This window comes from Lytechinus variegatus, chromosome 11 (genome assembly GCF_018143015.1).
Source record: "Lytechinus variegatus isolate NC3 chromosome 11, Lvar_3.0, whole genome shotgun sequence".
Taxonomy (NCBI): domain Eukaryota; kingdom Metazoa; phylum Echinodermata; class Echinoidea; order Temnopleuroida; family Toxopneustidae; genus Lytechinus; species Lytechinus variegatus.
Genome location: NC_054750.1, coordinates 8,454,542 through 8,481,962, shown reverse-complemented (window position 1 = coordinate 8,481,962; position 27,421 = coordinate 8,454,542). Strand labels below are relative to the sequence as shown.

At 37.1% G+C, this 27,421-nt stretch overlaps 1 protein-coding gene across 1 annotated transcript; it reads right to left on the bottom strand.

Moving 5' to 3' along the window:
- Positions 1–943: 943 nt before the first annotated feature.
- Positions 944–27,421, bottom strand: LOC121423788 (hydroxysteroid dehydrogenase-like protein 2). Its single transcript, XM_041619275.1, has 10 exons — positions 27,336–27,421; positions 20,944–21,107; positions 17,635–17,778; positions 11,673–11,742; positions 11,071–11,174; positions 10,233–10,334; positions 8,933–9,136; positions 8,154–8,387; positions 6,913–7,296; positions 944–4,008 (listed from the first exon to the last, which is right to left on the bottom strand). Exons 1-10 carry the CDS (start codon positions 27,347–27,349, stop codon positions 3,770–3,772), a joined length of 1,659 nt encoding a protein of 552 aa, XP_041475209.1. The 5' UTR covers positions 27,350–27,421; the 3' UTR covers positions 944–3,769.

Here is a 27,421-nt window from a genome sequence, read left to right as displayed (position 1 = left end):
GGCGATATAATAAACAAGTGGAATTCCTCTGGTGGTCTCACCTGCATCACCCAATTCAATATGGCAGCAGTGCTGACTTTCAAGTTGAAAACTAAGAATTCGCACAAGATGTTTAGTGATACTTGGTTACTCTTATTTCCATGTTTCATGAACTAGACCAATACACTTTACAGAGATATGGTAATTCAACAAATACCCCCATTTGACCAAAGTTCATTGACCCTACATGAGCTTTGACCTTGATCATGTGACCTGAAACTTGCACAGGATGTTCAGTGATACTTGATTACTATTATGTCCAAGTTTCATGAATCAGATTCACAAACTTTTTAAAGTTATGATGCCAATTCAACAGATACTCCCAATTCGGCCAAAGTTCATTGACCCTAAATGACCTTTGACCTTGGTCATGTGACGTGAAACACGTGCAGGATATTTAGTAATACTTGATTGCCTTATGGCCAAGTTTCATGAATTAGGTCCATATACTTTCTAAGTTATGATGTCATTTCAAAAACTTAACCCTAGGTTAAGATTTGATGTTGACGCCGCGGCCGTCGGAAAAGCGGCGCCTATAGTCTCTCTCTGCTATGCAGGTGAGACAAAAACGTTGAGATGACAGAGCTTGAACAAATTACTGAGTGAAAACATATCTTAATCTTATCTGCAACTCGATTCCTGAATAAAATACCAATGCGACATGCGTTCAGACTTGCAACATTATACTTTAGTAATTTAAGCTACGACATGCGTTGACTGTGACATGCCCAAATCATCCAACACATAATGTCACGTCGACGCACATTATGCTTCACTGCGACATCGGTTTTAACAAGGGTTTTTCAGCATTTTTTGTGTGCTAAAGGGGCTCGTACCCAGACTACACACAAACTTGCTTGCAGGCACAGTGCACAGTAAAAGCAAAGACAATATAAGATTATTAATTTCAATCAGTCATTTTATTGCATTTACATCAATAAAGTTCAAATTTGTGCCTTGCAAGCATGAAATTAACCAATCATCCATAAATTTCAACCAACCAATATAATCTCACACATAGAGTTCCTTTATTCTTAATCACTATTCTAAACAATTTGATTGCAAATAAATTCTATAATTGAATCCATTTATGGTTTAAACCTAATGTACATAGTATTTTCATAATAACACAAATAATATATTCAGTCATGAAATTAGTCATATACAACCATTACCTAGTAGGGTGCTCAATATTATCCCCTTTTTCATCAAAATGAAATACAAATGTGGTGGGCAAGTTAAAGGGGAGGGGCATAACATTTTATATCAATCTTCATGTAATTTAAGATATAGACCCAAAAATATTTATTGGTTGGACAAACTCATGGAAAACGGTTACTTTAAAGCTTAGACCATGTGAGGTGAGTACCTTCGGACTAGTTGCAGAATGAATCGCATTTAAACGCAAATGAACAAATCAATCGCAATCCAAAATATGTCCTTCTGACTGGTTGGAAATCAATTCAAGATTGACTTTAGGGGTTGAGTTTGATTGCAACTATAACTGCACTGGGCCACTTCTGTAATATTAATTGCAAGTTGCAACCGACACCTAATTCAAGGTGATCGGCAGTTACTTTTTTTTCCAAAGAAATCGTCATCCTGACTATGCAATGGTGAAGATGAGAGCCATGTTGTAGAAAAGTTACTTTCACAGTAAACTTCTCCATTAATTGGTATGTACCGTAGAAATGGTGTATTGGGATCAAGGATTTCAAGTTTAACTGGATGGCAAGTTACCATTGAAATGTTTTATGCAACAGGTGAAAGATGTTTCCAACTCCAAGATAGATCCTGCAATTTTCACTGGATACTGTGACTTTGTTATCAAACACTTTACTTGTACAGGGTTTCCTGCATAAGTATAATACATTAGGAATGTGCAAAGTGATCTACAAATACTGCCCTTCCAGCATTAGAAAACATATACCTTCGAATATTACTACAAAGACACAAGAAAAATGATCTATGTATATTTTCCTCAAACAATAAAACTTGTTTGAAACAAATATACTCAGGGGTAGTGGGCAATGTTATCGCCAATTAGTGGTGGCCGGTGGTCAGAAATCTTCTGTGTTCAGAAACCGACCATGAGGATTTCAAGGCAACTTGGCCTCGTTAAACAGGTCTACATAAGCAATCTTCGCCAGGACATACCTCAGTGTAAGCTTATTTCCATGCTTTAGTATGCTGAGCATGCAAGAAGCTTGTAATGGTTTTAATTTTTTGGGATTCAAGCTTTTCCACCGAGAGTGTGCCTACAGCAATAAGACAACTTCACCTGAAGTGTTTTTTCTCTACCACTTCAGGTCTGTCATGATGTGAGTTCTAGAAGGAAGCCAACTTCTAAACTAGTTTCCTGAACTGGTTCAAGGGAAAAACCAGTTTCAGAAAGATGATGAGGTTGGATTTAAATGGTTGAGACTTTATTCAATAGTGCAAACCACTGACCAGACAGTTCAGGAATGCTCCCCCTGATTTTATTTCAAATGTTGGTAACTTATACATGTACTATGTACAAATGCTACATTCAATCATTACAAGTAGAAGTATTGTTTTAAGTCAGTTTTATCTCTTCAAATCTACCCTGTAATGAAAATCCCTAAAGGGGTTTTAGAATGTAGAGAATTTCACATCAAAACTTGAGAATAATATACAGGACTTCCCTATTTTTTTATTACAAAATCATATAACAATAAAAACTGAGATTTAACTCTGAAATTAAAGATAATTTGACACAGGATAATACAGATAAACATTTGGCAGCTAGATGGTATTGATCTATTTCATAATCGAGACACTTCTATTGAGAAAAAAAATGGAGAATTGTAGCAGTTTTCAAATAAAAACAAAGTCTGCAAGAGTCGACCTTCAATAAGAAAAAGAAATAGTTAATAAAGAGGCTTTGATAGGAGGAAATTATAACTTGTTAACAAATTTTTACTGTCTATTGCGGACGGCATTTGCATACTAACTAGTCAGAAAGAAGGGGATCAAGGGTATTTGAATTCCAATTTATCATGGCTAGGCTGAGAACCAGGATGGCATGGAAATTCAGTCGCTGTTCGGAAAGCAGTAGATGGCAGGTTCGAATCCCAATGGTTTCAATTTTTTCTTACTTATAAATTTCATTACAGATCGAACATGGCAATCTTAAACAAATAGGAGTAATGCCGAAAATTTGTGAACAAATTCGAAAAATAAATGTCAAGGTAATGCTATGTGCATCTCCTAACTCTGATTTGGCTTAGTCAAAACAATATCTGTGGTTGAATTAAATCCTATTATCATGACTATTCAAATTCACCTGTATTTTAATTTCAATATCATGTTGATAGCTTTGCTAAAAGAAATAACATGGGAGGATTGTGGCCAAGCGGATTGAATGCGCATTAGAATTTCTGAAGTATTTTAGCCCTGTAACAAAATTTAAAATGGAATATATTTTATTACACTGTTTTCACATAACAAAAACAAACACAAAAAAGGTAATAATACACCTGCATGTACTTTTTATGATGCAGAGGCCTGGTAAGGCTTATTTCCAACCAATTGTAATCACCTTGCTGTATAAGGTTTTCATAGAATTACTATAACACTAAATTGTAAATTCAATTGTATTTTGGATGACACTTTGCCCTGGTTAGGCATCTCATCCCTTGGCATTATAATTGTGGGTTTATAAAACCTCACAATAAAATAAGTCCATATGAATACATTCAAATTACTTCTACAGCTTTGATTGCATCTTCTTCATGATACCCTCCAGCTTCATAGCTTTCCCAAGGTCTCCCTTGATCTTCAGCTTGCCGCCCATGAAGGCCATGGTCGGGTTCATCTTACCCTGGAACATTTTGACAAAGAGGGCAGTGTCCATGATCATGGTCACGTCTGGGTTCTCGGCGGCACCAGCCTGGGCGGATCCTGAACCGTTCTTGAGATCTAGTGTCCATGTCCCTGCCTCGTCACCTGTTCAAGGGGGAAGGACAATAAATGGGGGAAATTTACAAGGATATGGTTTAGTATAGAAGTACCACTCATCAGCAAGGGCAAAGGAATAATACCTTGTACAGTATTTTCAGAATGAACTGCAAACAGCAATGTGTAAAAAAAAATCAGGTTGCATAGTATGTGACAGGCTTGCAAAATTGAAATTAAATGAAATTTAGTGCAATTTAAAATAACAAAATCAGATAGTAAGAATAAAGAGTAAGCCAATCTTTCTCAATATGCAGGAAAATAGATAAACAAATGCTTAACAAGGAAAATGACAGAGATAATAAAATAGAATAAAGGCATTTTTGTCAGTACAATTTCATGGCTTTATTCATTTAAAATGAACTCCTGGGCCCAGTTTTTGCAAAAAGTTGCGATTTATCAGATAAATCACAACCACGAACGGCCAGAAACGTCAACATTTAAAATGCAAATTTGTTCAAAATATTTTTTAGACATGATGCATATTCATACATCATCCTTCTCTTGAAGATGCAGTGTGATTCTCTTGTTTACTATCGAAATTTATAAATGTCCTGTAGAAAAAGTTATGACACTGAGGGATATCCATAGAGTAACGATCGATTGTAAGACAGGGCCCTGGTGACCTTCTTGTAGATTACACATTCCTCTTTGTTTACAAATCAGACCAAGAAATTTTTCAGTAGATCATTTTTCATGTTAATTTCCTCCTGTAATGTACACAATGCACTGCCTGCTTCTCTACTCTCTAGCACACCTGTTTTGTGTAAATTTCAATCAAGTATTTCCTGTGCAACTTACATGTACAAACTCCCAATTAACACACCAACAGCTACAATATAGCCTTAAAAATTGACATACTGAAGCTTTTCGACATGCACTCATTGGAGAAAAATCGCATGAATGACCAAAATGCTAGAGCAAAACAATATATAATAGAACAGAAACCAGACAGTATATATCCAGCTAACAGACCCAATTCTGTGCTGCCAGGAGTTCGTAAGAACGTTTGCGTTATTTTAGTTGCTTCACTTCAATTTACAGCTGGTACTAAGCCTAGCTGTTTGACTTGATAGCCAATCATGGCTCGCTATTTAGCATTCATTGTCTCTTTCAATTTCCAATGAATGCATGTCGAAAAGCTTCAATATGTCCATTTTTAAGGCTATTTTGCGGTGCCAAACAATTATTTAGTGACAGCTACAATGTAAACTTACATAATGAATACTGTTATTTGCAACACACAGTATTCAAATTAATATGCCAAGTTCATATTTCATTGTATTTCATGTTCAGTTAAGCTGTAAGTTGTAAGTCACTTTTCAACCAAACTTGAATGGTCGATGGACTTGGGGGACCTGCATGGTATGCTGCAGTTGGAGTTCACATGGTAAGGTCAAAGGTCATTTTCAGGCTGCTACAATTTAAATGCAAGACTCTCTTATGACACCTAACTCTGCAACCATCAGCCACCTTTCAACAAAACTTGGATGGTAGATGTTCTTAGGCGACCTGCATGTTATGCTGCAGTCGGAGGTCACATGATAAGGTCAAAGGTCATTTTCAGGTCAACATTAAATTTTATGTGCAAGGCTCTTATGACGAGTGTTATTCCATCCCAGTCATTTCACAATGAAGTTTCAAAACAATTCTGTAGCGTGCCCTCGCAAGTCACAATATTTCTGGTTATTTTCATAAGTGGGCGAGACACAAAATCGTTTTTGCCTTGTTTATATTGTCATTTATTGTTTCAATATTCAGTGGTTGCCTATAAATTTGTTCTGCACCCTTACAATATAAGTACTCACAAAATATGAGTTCTCAATAGGTTAAAACTTAAATTGACAAAAAAATAACTAAAGTTTCTTCCTGATGTCTAAGTGATTTCAAATCCAATTTGCCACTGAAACCCAATAGGCATTTATTTTCCATTCACCTTTTTTTTCATGATGCACCGTAATGATGCCACTATGATAGTCTTCATCAGTATTTCAAAAAGGCATTATAAACCAATCTTTTTAACAGCAGTTTGCAGTTTTAATTTTTAAAGCACACAACAAATAAAAAGTAACACTACATGGTGTGTATTAAAAATCAAATATTATTTCCTAGTAGTGTCAATTTAGCATGTACACACAGATATTTCCAAGATCTATTATTGGCAATAAAAAACTGATGGCAGGTGATGTGAAAATAACAGCTTTTCCAACAGAAAAATTTCAATATGTAATCAGTCTACATGTATATTCTAGGTTACTGTGCCCATTTTCTACAGTCCATTTTAAAATGAACCATGGTCTACACGATTAAATGTAACTCTATGCATGAATTATGGGAAGGCAGAAACATCAAATTTTGTTCATAGTCTTTGTTTCTCATGATCACTGCATTCTTTTCCTGTACTATTACGGTGAAGAAAATTGTTTTATTAATCATTTACACAATGATGACTGGTTTGAAAGTCAAATGAGCTGATACATTGAACCTATACTATTATACCCTTTTTACATAGGATTTTCTTAGCCCCGGACTAATATTTTTTTTTCCTTTTCACACATGTCAAATTGTTATCGCTAACCCCGAATAAGGAATGCTTGCTTTTCACACACGAAACTCGCTAACCCCGGACTAGTGGTTTTTGTTGATCATTCGTAGTACAAGTACTTCACTCGTACCTTTTTACACACGCTAAAATTTCCTTAACCCTGTACTATAGGTGGGGCTAAATGGCAATTTAGCCCCACCTATAGTACGGGGTTAAGGAAATTTTAGCCTGTGTAAAAAGGGTATAAGAAACTTGTGTAACAATTGGCTTTCAATCATTAAATCACATCTTAAGTCCAGAGTTTCAATGAAACTCAAATGTCAGAAGACGCGCCTCTCAGATTTCCTCACCTGAAACATCAAATTGGTAGACAGCTCCGATCTTCCCGACCATCTCTTCGCTCAGAAGCTCTCGTATCCTTGTGAACATCCCTTCGATCTGCCCTCCGCTGCTTCCTGACGCTGCTGCAGGCTCAGCCTTGGGCGCCTCCGCCGGTGCAAGCTTGTTAAACTCCTCCATGAGTTTTTCCAGCTTCATAGCTTTCATCATGTCTCCTTTGATCTTGAGTTTACCACCCATGAAGGCCACAGTAGCTTTCATCTTGCCTTCAAACATCTTGATGAAGTCATCGCTGTTTAATGACAAGGTAGCATCAGCGTCACTAGAAGGTGCTCCGGAGCCTGCTGACCCTGAGCCATTCTTGAGATCAAGGTACCATGTTCCAGGTTCTTTGCCTAGATGGCAGTTAGTATTGAAGAAAAGAAAATACAAATATATTTATCAGTTGCTGTTTAAAAAGTCCCTCTATCTTTCTAATGAAAAACTGACAATTTGCCTGACAAAAATGTTGATGAAACGCTCCCATGGGGTAGTGTAGACCAAAAGCTAAATATATATATAATATAGCACCTATTAAAATTTCTCTTAGACCATGACCAGGGCCAGTATTCAATTGGAAGTATTGATATCATTTTTTAGTATATCACTTAGCATTTAACATGGATAAGCAAATTGCTGAGACATGTGTTCAGATCACATCTAAGTATTTTACATAATATCTAGCCTAATAAGCAAAATACTAATAACCATTGTTAAGTCCTAAATTTTGCGCCTAATAAATCGCAATATATGTTTCCATCTGTGCACAGAATGCATGATTACAGACATCTTGTTTACAAGCTGCACACAAGTCAGACTTAAGACTGGTAGGCGGCTGACTTAGATTTGAGCAAAACACTTACCCGGAAAATACAATTTAATCCCAAAGATGGATAAGTACTTTATTCTAGCAAATTACTCAGTAAAATACTTCAAATTCTGGCTTTATTATCAAATTTAATACCAGCCCAGGGCCCATTTAACAAAGCTTACAATTGAATACCAAAGATTGATTTCACTTTAGCAAATTACTGAGTAAAATACTTCAAATTCTGGCTTTAGTATCAAATTGAATACCAGCCCAGGGGCCCTGTTTCACAAAGCTTGTTACAATAAGACTGGCTGATAGTGAAGTTGTTATAGAAGATTTGTGCATTTGATATCAAAACAAGTCTTTATGAAATGGGACTGCAACACCCTACTTCCTTCATACCAGAGAGCTCAAACTGGAAAACAGCACCAATCTTCTGGACATGACTATCACTCAGCATCCCTCCCATCTTATCAAACATGGCTGCTACAGCTCCACCTGCAGCTCCACCGGCTCCTGCTTCAGCTCCACCTGATCCTCCTCCTCCAGATATTTCATCTGGGTAAGATTCAACGAATTCCCCTGGTTTGGCTTTGGGATCGGGGTCCACAAAGAAGTCAAGGAGGAGAGGAGATCCTGTGAGAAAAGGAAGAAGATAAAGCATCATAACCTGCTATAAATGAATACGAAATTTCAAAAAATAACTTGGGACATGAATACAAATAATGCGAATTCGAGCGATCACAAATAGTGACATCAGGATAGATTACCCAGATTCATCACAGATTATTTGATGCCTTTTCCAGGTAGGCTTTCATGCAATTGCCTTTTTACAGCTGACTGCACATACACAAATTCACACTACTTCAATAACTGTCAACCTTCATTAATTTATGGAGACCGGGCACCCTACTGACATGAAAAAAATAAAGTGCAGAAATCATGAATCCCTTATAAAAGTTAAATTGCAGGTAAGATGACAAAAGCCTGACACATGAACTCCCCGCATCAATCTTGCCTTTTCAGTTCTAGTGTGATATGCAAATGGCTACATGCATATACAACCCACGTACAGGATATTTGCAGTTTGGAATTTGACATTTGGTGCTTACAACTTGGCTATAAGATTGATATTATTGATCAATTTTCTGACAATTTTCATAATTTTCCTTTTCACTCACCCTTCACGCACGAGTACTGTCCCAAGTCGGTGACGCCTTCGGACCTCATAATCTCGTCATCGATGCAGTAGTTCCCTGTGAAGGCTGAACTGTCTTTGAGAAAGATAGCGTATGCAGCATCGCTGATGATATCCGCTGTTCTGCAGCTCCTCATCGTGGATTCCGCCTCGCCTCCGATCATCTCCATGGCAGCAGTCCAGATGGCTACATAGAATGAACAGAACGTTTCAGGCCTTAAATTTCAATATATTAGATCAAGGATAATTTCCTATAGGGCACAGTTCTGTAGTACAGCACAAATATGGAAAAAAATTAGAAGGCACCAAAAAACTTCCAAGGCCAATATTGAGGGACGTTAGGGCAAGTCAGCAACATCCACAGCCAAGGACTTGGTGACATTGGATTAATTTAAGACCAAGAAATCTGGGTCACATCAATTTGGCAAAATGAATTTTTTAAGGAATTTTATTTCTGATTTCTGCTTTAAACAATAAAATATGGATTTTCACTTTCAGTAGATAGAGCATTCCAGCAGGATGATGATGGGTAGCTTTCCCACCAACAATAATACCAGACCCACATGTGCTTCTCTGTGTTTGTGATCTTTAGTTTGCCTGGCTTTTTGTCAATGATTTCATTACTTCACAATATTTATTAGTTTACACACACTAGATCTAGATCTATGATGATATACACCTTGATTTCAATTCTTTTTCATTAAATTATCGCTTGCTACAACTTTTTTTGTGTTTTAGCTTTTAAAAAATGAAGAATAAACTGTACTTGTCAGGGAACAGTTTCATGTCTGATTCTGAATGCTTTTTTCAGCTCATACGAGCTGGATTAGATGTGAAAGTGTTCTCTGTGAAATAACAAAAGAATCCAGAAGACAAGCTTAATTTTGCATTTCAGCTGACTCTTCCCAGAGAATCTGAATTTAAAATCATCATTTGCAACACTTTTTGTTCTGCAGATTCTCAGGGGGTGGATTAAAGTTTGGTGTTGATTTGTCACCTTGAATCAACCATACACAACAGAAGTGCTGCATGTTTCAATGCAGAGCTTGTAGATGTGTAGGCAATCCCAGCCTTTTGTCGAGTCTGGCGGCTCTGGCCCTTATCTTGCGCTTCTTGCAAACAAAAACTAATTCCAAAGTTGGTCAAAGGGATGAAATGAATATGAGAATGCTTTCAGCAGGATTTCTCTACCAAGTTTTCGACAACATAAGAGAGGGGGGGGGGGGGAAATAAGTTTTTTTTCCAAAATGAGAGAAGGATTTGAAAGGAACAATACTGGGTACCTGTTCTTGGCCAGAGTGCGTTGACTGCAATACCGTAAGGTTTGAATTCATCTGCCATTCCCAGTACACATAAAGACATTCCATACTTGGCTATTGAATAGGCTGAAATAAAAATATAAAAAAATATTGTTCACAAAACAAAATATTAGTGAGGGTCTGAGATATATCTTCTTAAACTTCTATCATTGAATGAATGAGTTTATTACCAAAAACAAACACGATACCATGCATACATATGTAATTAGAAAATATATATATACTCAATATTAGAATATTGGGGAGGTGCCACATGGGGGAGGGGGGGGTCACCCATTCTCCCCAAGATTTTACCACAATATAAAGATTATGAAAGAAAGACAAAAAAGGAAGAAATATAAGAATACAAAAATAATTTTTAAAATAAGGCTGTATAACCCTATACATTTACACTAATACCCCTATCATTTTTATTGGTGTTTAACATTAACATTTAGACTGTCTCTCATCCCACCCCCCCCCAAAAAAAAAAAAAAAGATAATAATAATAATAATTAATTAATTACAATCAAATAAATACAGTAATAAAAACAAGATAATAATAATAAAATATATGAAATAAAAAAAATTAATAAATACTTCATCCATGTACAAAAAGTTGCAATGATTTATGATAAATATAAATTGCATCTCTTGCCCCCTGGGCCCTGTAATATACAATATACTTTGAACAATCAAATGGCCAATTGTAAAACTGTAAAATTGAAAGCTAAGTCTTTGGCAAAGTACATAGAGTTAAACTTAATATCAATAATTCATGGTGTTTACTTATGAAGAGGGCTTTGATACTCTGAACACTTACCTACATGACCTCTGAACCATTTGGGTTCAAAGTTCAAAGGTGGACTGAGATTTAAGATATGAGGATTGGTCCCTTTTCTGAGATGTGGAAGGCAAACTCTGGAGCTTTATTTACAATGAAAAACACAAAAAGATTATCAAGTAGTAAGCACATAATCAATCACATATTACTAATAAGTGTTTGTATAACCATGTAGGTAGAGATAAATGAACTTTGAAACCAAAAAGAATAAATTATCTTGATATTGCAAAGTAAATTGTAACTTGTAAGAGCTACATGAAACAGTACATCCATGGTGAGCTGAATGAGAATAATTCATTTCATCTGACAAAAAATTAGAATTCGAAAATGAATACCCTTGAGATTACCAAATTCATTAGAGGATAAAAATATAGCTAAGAATGATAAACCACAAATATGACCAGCACTTTAAATCCTGCCAGTGCCAGCAACTACATAATTCTGTGCTATATTTCGTATTTTACACAGGTACCTACAACTTCTGTCAGTGATGGAAACTGAGAGGGTGGTTCATGGAATGCTTCAAACACATTCAATCACTATTACCTTCAAAGAAATGCAAATGATCAGAGTTTTCTTACCAAAGATACGTTCCTCTTGCATTGATGGAATTCATGAGATCGTATTTCTTCATAGGTGTGTGTTCCGTATCTAGATTAAGACAATACATGTACATGTATGAAAAACAACTTTTGTGTCTACAAGGGCTGAATGCATATTAGGGCTCATATATTATGTTAAGGGATGCATTTAAAATAAGGTTGAGTCCTTACATTTATTTTGAAGGAAAAAATAACTCTTATAAATGAATGGAAAATTCAATCTACAAAGAAAACAAAAATAAATGTAGTAACTGAAAACTCCCTAAAATTGAACGCATAATTATGTATGCAGCAAAAAATCATGCATGTAAACTTATTCTTTTTACAAGAATTAACTCAAATTCCGTCTTGCATATAAAACGCCCTTTATATCTCAATCTTATGGAACAAACTAAATCTTTATTTTCCATGTTTAAACCATCTTTTTATTTCTTCACCAACAGCAATTGGAAAGTATCAAAGAAAGATGTGATTTTTAGCTTTGCATTTTCAACATTCATAAAAGTTTGCATCTAAGAATTTTGTTTATTTTAAATGAAGTTCACAAATACCCTGATGTTTATGGTAGTTCATGGCATGGGCTGAGAAAAAAAAGGACATAGCTGTTCAAAATAAATGTTTTGAGTCATAAAAAGTGAAATATTTTAATTCGTAGGATGTAAACACTTGACCCTACATTATGAATTTTATAATTCAACTTTTTAGATTTATAACTATTCATAAATTTATAACTTATTTTTTGTTAATCCTCAAGGTATTTCCTTTCAGAAAAAGGTAAACTTTTATATGGATTGAGTAGAATATGTTTCAAGTTATCATAAGTTTGATAACAAAAGGTGCACTATCTGTATCACACGATTTATTTGGTTAACACAAATGGGGTAAGTTAAAAATACATGGCCCTAATGAGTTTATTTAATAGCAATGGTTTCAAGTGCTTTTATCACACACATGATACAATGTGCACATGATAATGAACTGACAATTATGTTTCTTGTTGACTTCAAAATCAATGTTCACAAGTGACTTTGATGGAGACGGACGCACTGAGTTAGTTCTCTTGCTTTCCCAGCCACAGCCCGAAAATATAAAACTGAGATTTCATGGATTGTTTATCGATTTGTTGACTTAATTGTTTTTTTTCATCGCTGATAATCTCCAGGTATATTGTATGCTGAAAATATTGATTTTGCAAGTTTTACTGAGAACGTAACCTGATTTAAAACCATCATACCAAACTGTGTCTAACCAACATGGCAAATCACACAATGCAACAGACAACAAAGCAAACCAGCCAGCAGTCACACGCTGCTATGTCGGGCAGTCAACCCAACGCTGTCACAAGTACATCGAAAGAGCCGAGCCAGCCCTTGCTACTAGATATTCAAAAATGCAGACTAATTTCTCCCAATTGCTTAACTAAAAAAAGGATGCTCTCTCAGAAGTTTTAAGATGATTTCTAGCAAGATTAACGATTTGGAGCAATGAATGTGAATGAAAGAGCCAAGATTGACAAGGAGAAACTCCAAGAGATCGAGAAAAAGATGGAAGATACAACTTCCAAGCTCAAGGAAAAGCTGATGCTTTTGGAAATATATGGCCGTAAATCAAATCTCCTCTTCTATAGAGTCCAGGAGCAAGAAAACGAGGTAATTACTACCACCTTACGGAATACATTCATCTCACTCGGTATTGATGCTGCTAATGCTGCACTGATCGCCGTTGCATACAATCATCACCTTCCTCGACGTGGAAATGCTTCAGTTCAATCTTTTGGTCCCCCTCCTCCTCGAGCAATCATCGCCAAACTTGTGTATATGCACGACCGCGACAGGGTACTCGCCGCCTTCGAAGACTGCCATCACCAGCAAAATCAACACCATTGGTATCCCCACCCTGTCCCATTCCCATATCACTGTCCACACCAACCTTCCCCCAACCCTGAAAGTGCAGAGAGGTGCACTTGCCAAGACTGCTTTCAATCTAAGAAAAGAGAGGAAAGTATCGGCAAAAATATCCGTAGATGGCACCAAAGTTCAGCTGCAGTGAAATAAAAAAAAGGTACGTCCCAATGGAACCTATATTGTGAATATTTTTTTTTTTCTGTCTTCTATAAGCTGACAAAATCTTTTCGGTAAGCGTTTTCAATTTATTTTCTGAGTCAACTCTATGCTGAATCTTCTTATCAAAATTTGCTGCTTCCATTGATTCAATGTAAGCCATCATCAAATTTCTGACTGTGTACACGGACATGAAATTCAGTATACAAGCACTGACTTGACCATGCGTGTACATGTAAACAAAACAGGCCAAATGGTTATGGGAGGATATTGCTGACAAAATCGATCAAAATTAATTTGGTAATAGAAGAAATTTGTCTACATGTCATTATCTTATCAAATTACTACATGCTTTATACAGTAACACCAGTTAGACAGCCGGTCCCAAAAAAGTGGCTTCTTTCATCCAAGTGATATTCATGACTTGAGATGTTTTGCATATTTAATGAGCTTGATGCGGACCAAAACACCTCTTTTCATTCGGTCATTGCTGCTCTAATTGTGCATCGAATTTCATGAATTTGGTATCATTGTAAAGAAGAAGAATCATTCTTTCAGGTCATGTGTTTGAATTTATTCAAAGATTTTGTAATATAGGTTAAAATTTTGATCTAAAATATGCTACAAAATAATTTTTTCACATGACAAAAGCTGCTATTTTCACACTTTATTTTTGTTTGAGCTCAATGATATAGGTTTAAAATAAGAATTGGTTTAATCGGGTCAAGATCACACTTTTCATTTGCCAAGTACATAAAGCAGCTTGAAAACAAGAATACTGCACTCTGATTGGTCAAAGAGACCACACAGTGGCAAATTCCAACGGTTCCAGTGCCTGGGTTCATGGGAAGGTCACACTTCCCATGTGGTAATCTCCTCAAATACCCTGCGCCTGTTGTCTGTGAACCTTATCCAGCCAATCAGAACTCTGGATTTCAAACAAGTACAAAATTTCAGAAATCTCGACTTGTACCTTGGTGGGAAAAGTGTGATCTAGACCTGATTAAAAGGTGCCTCATATCAAGAGTGGCATTGTGAGAAAGTACAGAAGTTCAGCTTTATGGTGATATACATGTAGATATCTTTGAGGCTCAAAATAAAAAGATTTGCACAATTTGCCAAAGAAAACAGAGGAAGAAAAGTCATTTTTGAGGCCATTTTTAGGCCAGAAATTTACTTATTTAACAAAATATTGTATGCAGAATAAATGACCAATATGAAAGAGTAACATTTACTCTATCTGATGGTGCAATAATCTTTCATTTAACTTGAGGTTAAAACAGGTAAATTCTTAGAGAAGGAAAATCTCACGAATCACAAGATTTTACAAGGAGGAGGATTCAGCCACAAGAAGATTTGGATGAATCTGGCCTTTTTGCTCATTAGCATACAGACCTGCGGTCTGACTGCACTGAAAAGTCTTTCTTTGTATCCACATGTACAATACTTTTGACTAATTTCTCAAGAGCTTTTGACAGAATTAATCATAATTTGCTTGTTAATAAATTACAAAACCTAACATGTTTGACAATGTGTAATCTCTGTGGTAATTGATTTCCTTGATAATCGTCTGCAGGTTGTGAAGTATAAAGACCAATTATCTGATCTGAAACATAATGGTGTAGGTGTGCAACAAGGGACTATATTAGGCCCCATTCTGTTTCTATTTATGATTAACGATGCCTGTAGAGATTCTAGTATGTCATATTTCAAATATGTAGACGATCTGATGCTGGTAGTAGATTAAGATCATAAACACCACAGTTGCAAGTTCAGTTACATGTACAATATCTTCTTTCATGGACCTTGGCAAATACATGTAGTATGAAATTGAACTGACTGAAATGCCGTTCAATGTCATTTTCTTTCTCTAAGCAACCTTTACAACCAAAGGTTTTAATACCAATGGCATCCCATTACCTTCTGTTAAGGTACGTAGTCAAGATACTTGGCCTCATAGTCCAACAAGCAGACCTAAAATGGAATGCTCATTTAAAAGAAATTATAAAAAAATGTAACAAAAAACTTTTTCATATAACGTCAAAGATGTACCTGTTTATTCTATACCAACTGTGACCCTAATTGTCTAGTAGATACAGTAAATAATGAACTTTAACTCGTTCATTCATGGATTCACGCTAATAAGTTGTCCTTTAATCTTGAAAAAACAAATTTCATGATCTTCAGCAATACGTTAACAACACTTCAAAACATCTCACCTTTAACAATGGTATAATTACTCAAGTCTGCAGTACTAAACTTTTAGGAATTTATAGTGATAGTGACCTTTCTTGGAAATCCCACATTACTTATAAAGCAAGGTCCTCTATAGAAACACTTAAATTTTAAATAAACAATTTTAAATAAACTTAAATATATGTTCCCAAACAAAACTTTACTCTCTGTATACCCAATATTAATAACCTCTTACCTTAATTATGGCATTCTTGCCAGAGGGAATTGTTCTTAAACTTTGCTAGACATTTTTTTCCAAATACAACAGCGTGTAATAAAAACATTAACCATGCTGGGTACTTGTGTCACACCAATCACTTTTTTCATAAACAAAATACTGGAGGTAGTTGATTTGTTTTTTAACCCTAAATAGACTGGGCTATTTCGACGCCTAAGAAGATCATAAGGGGGGGCTGAATCAGCCCCCCCCCCTTATGATCTCGGCCGTCGATAACGCGATCGCGACGAAAATTGGCACACGCATTACCCATGGCATTATCTACAAAACTATAACATCAAATTCTGCAAAAAATCTCATACATATGCTAATTTATGTGTAAAATCATAAGTTTGCTCTAATTAATAAAATAATGCCCCTGAAATGCTAATTGTTGTTTCACATACTCTAGATAGGCATCTGATCAAATTTATTTTTAAAAAATTTTAACATGACATTTATTTTCTTATGTATTCTATTGTTTTCTAAATTTCTCATGTATTTCTTTGTTTTTCGACTTGTTTTTTATTGTTTTTTCAATGGAAATTGTCCGGGACTTTATTTTGACCATAAAAAAGATATAATTAATTGATTTTAAGCAGTTAAAGGAAAAAAAGGATACATAAATGAATTTTGGCTAAAAACACTATTTGCATTGGATTTGTACACAAATTCATGTTTTTGAGTAATTTTGGGTCTGCATGCACTTACGAAATGTTGCGTAATTTCGGAACTGCATACCCGGGGGTCACAATTTTGGTCTCAAATGTTGCGCGAGACTTGAAAGTAAAAAGTCCGTGAGCGACGTGTTAAAAAAATTTTGTGCGGCGGATTTATCGCAAAAAATGTCGAGGGGGGGCTGAATCAGCCCCCCAGTCTTTTTAGGGTTAAAACAATGGTATATTTATGTATCATTTACTCAAAGACAAATTACTAGAAATCTTTTCACATAAAAAACAAGTGGAATGCCTCTCGCAGTCTCACCTGCATTATGCGATTCGATATAGCAACAATTCTTATAAAACAGGCCCCTGATGTCATCGATAGAAAGGTATAACTTGGTACAAATAACTTTTATGCATCAAAGGTTTGAGAGGGAATTATTAATCGTACTGAATTTATCAGGCATTGGAACATGAAATTATGAAATACTCCAAATTGCATACATTATCTGACTAAATATAAGGAATTAAAAAATCTCCATCCGTAATGCATCCACTGTCGAATCTTTCAAAACACTCCTCAAATCTTACCTCAGTAAGCAGTCCTCTTAATTCCATTTCTTGTTCTCTCTCACTGTATTTTGCTACTTCTTTTTTCTCTTTCCAGTGCCCTTAGAAACTGTTGTATTAAGCGCTATATAAATGTTAATTATTGTTATTTTTATTAGTATTCTGTAGCAGGGCTGGGCCTTTCAGAACACACTCACCTGTTAAACTAATAGCACTTGCATTGTTGACTAGAATATCAATGCCTCCAAATTTCTTGACGGCTTCCTCGACAGCTGAAGCTACCTGCGACTCTTCCCTGATGTCAACTATGCATGGCAGGCATTTCCCACCAGCTTTCTCCACTAAAGGCAACATAGATAGAGGGGAAATAAGGCAAAAAATGTTTGATTGTATGATGAATGCACGTTTTTCAAAATAGGATCAGGCAGTTGGTCAGCATATATACTGTTACATACCTACACGGAAAAAAAAAATAAATAAATAAAATTATAAATACCGTAAGTAACGGTGTATTAACCGCACCTTTTTCTCGGCGGGATAGAAGCAAAAGTCGGGGGTGCGGTTTATACACGGTGACGGGTCTGAGCCAGCCCGCCGTAACCCCTCCCGTACATGTACGATGTCTGCCAGTTCACAACACATCGAGTGGCCGGGCGTAGCCGCCCAGGCAATGGTAAGGGTATGAGCCGCGGGTAATGGGAAGCGATTATTACGATCTTAATTAAATGTTGTCCATAACAAACGCACCCACCTTCATGACACTAATTTTGACTTTATTCTCGATTCAAAGTAGTGAAGTTCCCTGGCTAATTTAAAAGAGACGCCAAGCATACTCGGTAATATTTTGTCACTGCTGAGCGAGAGTTGAGTGAGCTTAGAGATTGCGTTGTAATGTGGTTATAGTGCGACTTAAGCTGGCGCTATTCAAAGTCCCGTTTCGCGCCAGCTTGTTTTTTTTCCTTCCTGTTTGCTTTTCATAAGATACCATGTAAACCACGCACAAGAGAGACGGCACGAAGCCGTAAAAAACAACTGGAAAAAATGTCAATTTCTTTGTTTCTTGAACCTTCCTGTAATCCCGTATCCAAAATTCATGCTAAGACATCAAATTTCTGAAAGTGATTGTGAGGTTGTGATGCAAGAAATGTGAATGTTTCTTCCTCCTACGCTGGGAAAGACACAGATCATAATTTGATAAGATGTACTGGCATGACTGGTACTGTATCGTAGTTTGCAATGTAATGGCAGTGCTGTGTGTGTGTACACTGTGACTGTGAGGTGAGTGTGTAAGTTGCCAATATTGTCGGGACCGTTTTTTCTTTCTAACATTTGTAGATGAATTGATCAAGAACAGCAGATTTCCGCATACCGGTAATCTCTTTGGATACTTTGAAATCTTAAAAACTTAGATTTTGTTTCTTCGTACCTCAAATATGCATGTAAATGTGGGAAGTTTTTTTTTTTTCTTTTTTTTAGTCCAAAGTTGGGGGTGCGGTTAATACACCGTTACTTACGGTATTTGAAGAGACCTATATTACTGCTATTAGGTTTCAACAGCTGCATTTTGTTGCATTTTGAAGGCTACAGCTTTCAATAACAATGTTTCAGTTGTGGATGAAATAAAAATACAAAATGGGTAGGCCCCATTACATTTGGTTAATAGTAGGACAAGTATAACCAATTCATTTTTTTTTCTTTCGGATGGTGGCGGTAAAAATCTGTCTCAAACATATATCAAGACAAGCCAATGAATAAGTGTTTGGAACTGCAAAATCTTAAAATACATGTAGCTTTAACAAGTGGAATGCTTCTGGCGGTCTCACCTGCATCATGCGATTCAATATAGCAGCAGTGCTGACTCTGACAACTACTGTAACTCGCACAAGATGTTCAGTGACACTTGGTTACTCTCATTTCCACGTTTTATGAACTAGACCAATACACTTAGTTAGAAATACATGAATGATGGTAATTACCCCCAACATGGCCAAAATTCATTGACAATATATGACGTTTGACCTTAATCATGTGATTTGCAACTTGCACAGGATGTTTAGTGATACTTGATTACTATTATGTCCAAGTTTCATAAATCAGATCCATAAACTTTCAAAGTAATGATGGTAATTCAACAGATACCCCCTCATTCGGCCAAAGTTCATTGACCCTAAATGACCTTTGGCCTTGGTCATGTGACATGAAACTCATGAAGGATGTTTAGTGATACTTGATTAACCTTACGTCCAAGTTTCATGAACTAGGTCCATATATTTTCTAAGTTATGATGACATTTCAAAAACTTAACATTAGGTTAAGTTTTGATGTTGATTCCCCCAACATGGTCTAAGTTCATTGACCCTAAATGACCTTTGACCTTGGTCATGTGACATGAAACTCAGGCAGGATGTACAGTAATACTTGATTAACTTTATGTCCAAGTTTCATGAACTAGGTCCATATACTTTCTAAGTTATGCTGTCATTTCAAAAACTTAACCTTCAGTTAAGATTTGATGTTGACGATGCCACCGCCGACGTCGGAAAAGCGGCGCCTGTAGTCTCACTCTGCTATGTAGGTGAGACAAAAATGGAAATATACTGAAACTTTTCGACATGCACTCATTGAAGTAAAATTTCATAAATGACTAGAGCTCTGGAAATTGAAAGAGACAATGAATGCTAAATGGCGATCTGTAAGTGGCTGTGAGGGTAAAATATTTAGGCTTTGTACCAGCAGAAATTTGAAGTAAGCAACTAAAAGAACACAAGGGTTCTCATGACCTCCTTCTGGCGGCACAGAAATGGGCTCAGTTAGCTGAATATATGCTGCCTCGTGCATGCGAAGTGTATGAAACTCTTTGCTCGGCTGAGCACCTTAAACCAAAATGAACAATATTGTTCCAAGCATGCTTGGTTGCTAAGCAAGTGGTTAGCAATGGCCGAATAACCCCATCCGTCGCAGTACTAACGTTGTTTCGCTCGAGCACTCTAGTCTTTCAAGTAATTTTACTCCGATGAGTGCATGTCGAAAAGCTTCAGTGTGTCCGATTATAAGGCTTTTTTACGATAATACAAGTCTGTAAGAACTTAATTACCGGTACACATAATCATGAACTATTCATACGCGGTTTCTCTTCTTTTGTTTCAGACACACTGCCAGCACATCTACAGGCTTCCACATCAATAGAAATGAAATCTAAGGAAATATTTATTTTTGTTGGAGCATAGTATTAGAAATCTCTATGCAAAGGTTATAGAGTACTGTAGTTAGTACCAGTTTATCATTAATTACCAATATATATTTTGGAGGACACACTGTATTGTATACAGTATAGTGTATCAACAAAGTTTTTGGGAAGAGTTTCTTTTGCGACAGCCATCCAAACTGAAAAAATATAGGCGCACATATCAGGGTTATACATGTAGGCTTGACATTAGGGTTAACGTAAGGGTGGCTGTCGCAGAAGGAACTCTTTCCAATTTTTCTGCAAACCAAACTACACGTACCTTCTTCTGCTGCTGTGTAGATGGTTCCTGGAAGCTTTGGATGAGGTTCAGCAGTCTTGGCAGCGATGACGACATTGGCTCCATCTCTAGCAGCTTTCAATGCAATGGCCTTCCCAATGCCTCTGCTTGCACCAGTGATGAACAGCGTGCGCCCTGCTAATTTCCTGGATGTAGAAAAAATAGGCCAAGTTCAGTCGTTGACTAACGAATTCTGTCATTCTCACAGGTTTTGTACAAAGAATACCCGGTTCAAGAAAGCAATGTTAACTTCAGTCTGTCAGTGAATTTGATGGGAAATGTATCTTAGCAATGGATGGGCAAAAAAATGGCAGGATTTTCCGCCAGGCATGTAAATAGACTGTGTGCATTAAATGAAAATCAAAGGGGTCGGGTGATGGGTAGCAATTGATTTGATGTGGATTCTCAGTCTTACCTGCATCACGTGATTCAATATTGCAGCAGTGCTGACTTTGAAAACTACTGCTACGCAGGTGAGACAAAAACTAATTAATGCTCATTAAAATTACTTCATTTGAATACATTGTAAAAGAGTGTTGTATTAACATACTACCCAGTACAAGCTTTAAAACGAGACCAAAATTAAGTCTTTAGTCCCCTGTATACCAGTTATTCATGTTCAAAATCTAAAATGTGTCCTTCCCATAGACTTTGTGTGTACCTCTACCCCCCCCCCACTACCCTACATCAAAATGCTGCCCACTGACTGTGTAGCACAAACTGCCATGCTCCGCAGAGATCATGGCAGTGATTCGGAAACCGCTGATTGGTTCATTGGTTTTCTATTGGAAAATGACATTTCTGTTGTGCACAATTTTTTTCACTTTATTGCAATTTTTCATTGTGATCTGGTTTTTTAACTGTTGTATTATTGACGGAGATCACTGCGCTACTCTCTTACATCGTTTATGATGAAAGACATCTTCTCTTCAACCTCGTGGTGATAGCGGACCCCGCCGTAAACTTTATCAAGTCGTATTATTGACGGAGGTCGTTGCGTAACTATCTTACATCGTTTATGATGATATACATCTTCTTTTCAACCTCGTGGTGATAGCGGACCCCGCCATGAAGTTAAAAAGTTGTATTATTGACGGAGTTCGTTGCGTTACTCTCTTACACCGTTTATGATGATATACATCTTCTCTTCAACCTTGTGGTGATAGCGGACGCCGCGGTGAACTTAATTATTGACGGAGCTCGTTGCATTACTATCTTACATCGTTTATGATGAAAGACATCTCTTCAACCTCGAGGTGATAGCGGACCCTGCCGTGAACTTAAAAAGTCGTATTATTGACGGACATCACTGCGCAACTCTCTTCCATCTTACGAGATCAAGAGATCATTCCGATATTTCTAAATAGCTAGCACCTCACATAAAAATACTTATAAAAGATGTCCCGCTGATCGTTTATTGACATGTGATCTATGAGAATTATTTTCATTTTATTAACGTTTGCTCGGAAGTATGCGTCATTCGTTTATCTTTCTAATAAAAATCACTAATTTTATTGTAAAGCTATAACACCTCAAAACACTTTTAAATCATGTTTCAAATGATCGCGCATGTTGGCGACTTCCATTCCAATGCATTCGTCTTTGTGACTTTGTCAGGAAGATGCACGCGACCGCAAACAAAATTTTGATTTATTCCTTTGTTTTTAAACACTGCCGATTCGATTTCGATTTTAGAAGCTTAACTGCCGATCAGATTTCGATCTGATTGTTGATTCGATTTATTGCAGCCAATAATTTGATTTTTTTCAAAAATGTTACTTTTCTGACAGTCTGAAGGTCATTTCTCTTCAAATTCACAAAGAAAATGTGATAATTTCTTGAAATAAGAAAGATAATGTTTTTCTCAACAAAATCTCAAGACAAAAAAAAAATGTACATGTATATCCAGTTGTTGTGTGTCCGGACAGGTTGTGTGTCCGGACGATCAATTTTAGAAAGTCATTTGGAAAAAATTACAAGCAAATTTTCATAAATTTTTAGTACAAAATGTTAGGAAATATTATAAAGAACAAAATAGATGATTACAAATATTGAATTCATATTTTTAGTGTAATCCAAAAACAAAAAAAAGGCTTCAAAAAGATGAAGTGTCCAGACACCCGAACCATTCATCCTACTTTTTTAATAATGTGACATTTTATGTACAAAAAAAAAACGATCCGAAAATCAGGTTCCCGCCGAAGTTAGATCTAACTTTACTGCTAATACATTGGCTGTACGTACAACTCTTCAGTCTACATGTATGTACCGGTATTGAGTGGAGCAAACACAGTTCAACGGAACAACCAAAATACAGAGACTGAACCACTCATTCAATGAACAAGGTTATGATATAACCTTGTTCTCACTTATATCTTCATGTGTGGCAAAATAAGGGTGGCAATGTTTGGCTTATTTTCTCTTTTTCTTTGGGGCAAATGCTTGATTTTTTACACTGACAGTTTCCATTACACCTATTATTCATACAACTTGACTCTTATTTAAATTTGATTCTTTAAATTATTTTTTCTTAATTAAAAATAGAGATCAAAAAATGAAAATTTTCTTGCCATATTACTTTCCACCAATAGAGGGCGTACAAAAAATATGCCCAAAATTCAAGTTTTTGAGCGCTCTGGTGAATACAAAAATTATTCCCAAGTTACTAATGAAAAATAAATTGCAACTGTATGGAAATTAGTAATTTTGGTCACAAAAGTGATATTTTAATGATTTTTTAAAGTGTGTGCTCTGTACAACATTGGCATATCATAGTCCTACCTGTAGATTCCCCACAGGCAGGGTGGTAGCAGTGAACAAGTGGACTGAACTGAAGCTTTTGGTCTAACCCACTCATGGTTTCAAATCGTCTCGTGTGTGAAGGATTCATATGCACCTGGTGCACGCGAATCTTTCACACCATTTTTACTAAAATAACTATGACTTTACATCATAGCTATGATTTCTACTTTTTCTATAACACTTAGGCCCCCATCTCACTAGGATGGCGATCATGGCGATCTGTCTAAATCCCGCAAAGCGTAGCAGAATCGTCCTCGAATTCTATTTTTAGCCTGCGAGGCGATTGCACTACAACTTCACTGCGACGGACCTGCGCTGAAGGCGATGGTAATACGCTGGTAGTACGACGCTGCCACTCTCTTGCCACGATTTGAGGCAGATGTGATGCGCTGCTTCTGCGATCAAAGCGACCGTACCACGAGGCCCATACGCTAATTAGGACCTCGGTACGGTGGTGCTACGAATGGAACGATTGTGTTACGTTCATGATGGGCTCTTGAAACGATTTCAAGCAATCGGCATATTGATCGCGGCACATGATACATTTTTCAGTCGATTGCCAACCTCCGACCAAGATGGATGTCCAAAATTTGGTTGGACTTATACATCTTAACATTATACAACAACTTCAATTAGAAGTTGAATACGAGGACCTGATACGAGGACAGTAGAAGGAGGAGGCCAAAAAGATACTGGGTCCGATCCTGGCTGTCACTTAAGTCATAATATACAATATATATTAAAATTTCACTCAAAAGATGTCGATGAGCCTAATAGTTAATATGAGGGATGCATCCAGAAATTCATAAAAGAGCATAAAAATGTTTTATATTTTGTTTATTTTTTTCCACAAAAGTTTGTCACTCAAATTTGTTAGGTAAATTCCTTTCAAATTTGCTTTCAAGAAGTAGTCTACTGATGTGAGGGCACTCATAAGTGGGGGGGGGCACAATGCCAGAATCCCCATAAAGTGTGCTTTCCCAATCAATACATCAGTGATCGAATCATTAAAATTTTAATATTGTTTACTGTCACTGTAGTTAAAATTCATTCTATTTTTAAAACATATTCAATTTATATATTTTTGCGGAGGTAACCCATTTCGTCATCAAGACATGCGAGCGTCTTTTTTTCTCTCTTTCAAGCTGGCTCAGCAGTTAGATTTTCATCCTCCTACTATACCTCCTCTTCCTCCTCCTCTACCACCACCATAACCTCTTGTTCGCTTCCTCTTGGACCGCCGGCATAACAAATTGGGCAGCTTCCCATTTTGGTCCTTTTTCTGGGAAGTATATTTGAAAACGTCGTGGTGTCGCCTCGTAATCTGTTGAAAATGTGATAATCCGCTACCATCGGCACGTTGTTTCATAGCAGCGCAGACGGTCGCTGCTCAATCGCTGGCCAGTCATCAGCGGCGCAGCAAAAGCGCAACGCGAATGCCTGCAGCGGGCTGAGAACGTGTGCCACATGCCACCCAAAGGGAAAGCGTCGTGGTGGAAACGGTGTGAAGCGTGTCGAGCGCAAGGCAGTCGCCTCGTAAACGGAAGCAGCGTAGCAGAATTGTCTTGGGAACGGGCCTGAAAAACACGGGCGATCGGTGCCGCTTTTAATGCGCTTCTACTACGCTTTGTGCGTTGGAGCTTCGTTACAGCTACGAATATGTCGTTTGTAATACGCTCTTGACTCGATTATGATGCGCTTTAGCACCTCCGCGATCTCACTACGTAAGTTTTGAACATGTTCAAAATTTTGTGGCGACCAGGAAGATGGTGGCGATCCTTGCCGCTTCAGAAAAGATCAAGGTACGACGGAGAAGATTGAACAGATCAAGCCACGTTCAAGCTACGATATACCACGCTTTGTCGATTGTTGACGATCGCAGCGGAATCGCCATCTAGTGAGATGGGGGTATTACCGAACCATATGGATCGTTTGTTGAATTCTCTTTGCTGTTTTTTTTAATAAAATAAGAGCATTTTTCGTGATCTTCACGTAGATGCCTCTTGATCAGCGTTGATATCAACTTTTGCCTAAAGAGGGCGCGCGATATTATTCACCAAGCCGGTAGGCACTTAAGAACCAAGTTTGAAAGGATACTCGTAAAATTATGTCACTCTCGCCGATGAATATTCATTAGATCGTGCGTGTTCAATACACACCGAGTGCATGCATGCAGAGAGTTTGTATTGAACACGCACGACCACGATCTAATGAATATTCATCGCGAGAGTGACATAATTTTACGAGTGTCCTTTCAAACTTGGTTCTTAAGTGCCTACCGTACCTTTGTACCTATGGTACCTTTGTTTACGGTGTTGCAAGCTAGCTGCATTCTAGGCGATCAGCATTATTTTCTTGCTCGTTCAATCCACTTTCATCATCATCTTGTCAAAAGATGGCGTACTTTACCAATAAGTATATACATGAGATGCAACCTGTTGATTTTTGGTACAATTTCCTATTACGCGCTGACGACTTGAATTGAGAATGTTCGATACGAAAAATTGCTTTTCGATTGTTGTTTGCGTACTTTCCACCGCAGTATTAAGGACGGATCGAACGGAGTATCCTGGTTGAGACTTGGAGGTAAGCGATAAAAACAGTTTTATAAATAATTTCCAATTCATTTTTAAAACAGTTTTAAACCATTAAAAAAGAAATCATTAGTGGAGAAATACTGAAACGTTTGGCGTTTTTCATTCCCTCACATTCGTGTGATGAATGAAAACGTCAAAGTCCACTATGAAACCACATGCGTTGTGCGAGGTTAGTATTACTAACCTCGCATGTTGTGTGAGTGGGTCTAACCTAGACAGCTGGCAGCCATCTGTTTCAAGTTTTTTTATTTTTTACATTTTTTAAAATTTCTCCTCGTACACCATGTACCGTACACAGACGGCCGACGGCCACCATGCAGCCACCATGATTAGGCCTTTTAACTTATAAAATGCAAAATCCCCCGCCGGGGCTCTTCAATTTTTGTCTTTAATGAATCAAACTTTTGAAAATTAACGAAATGCAAATTAATATTCCCTCTTGGCATTAATCGCCAAAAAACAGGGAAAATATCAAGTTAAAAAAAGGAACAAAAACAGTGATGTACCGGTAGGCCTGGCCCTAGTACATGAATGATGTACCTCGGCTGTCGCGCAACTTCACTTCAGTTTTATCCAAACTTATACATAAACATATGGCCATTGAGTCCCCTGTACAGACGCCCAGATCGCCCTAGAACTTCGGTCTCTGTTTTTCGTGAGTGAAGCCTATGGAGTTCAGCTGAACGACCAACATAACAGAGACCGAAGCTTTTGGTTTCTTGGACTAGGTCCTAGCCCTCGGTCTAACCGCACAGCCGTGCCGAGGAACCAACCTCCGATGCGATGGCATTCGTCACTCACCGCTGATGATAGCGGCTGGCCTCGATTTGGCTCGATTGACCTTACTGTTCAGACTGAAATAACGTTCTTTCCCACCATCTAGTCGATCTCCAACGTACCACTAACATGCATCGTATATTTCAGACATATCTTATTTAACAATTTCCACAAATCTATATTCTAAAAGTCACTTACCCGGTGTTAATCATTTTCGATTAGTGTCTCAAATTTCCAGCTCCAGCTCCAGCACCATGCAATCTTCGTGATCACTTTCGCTCGCG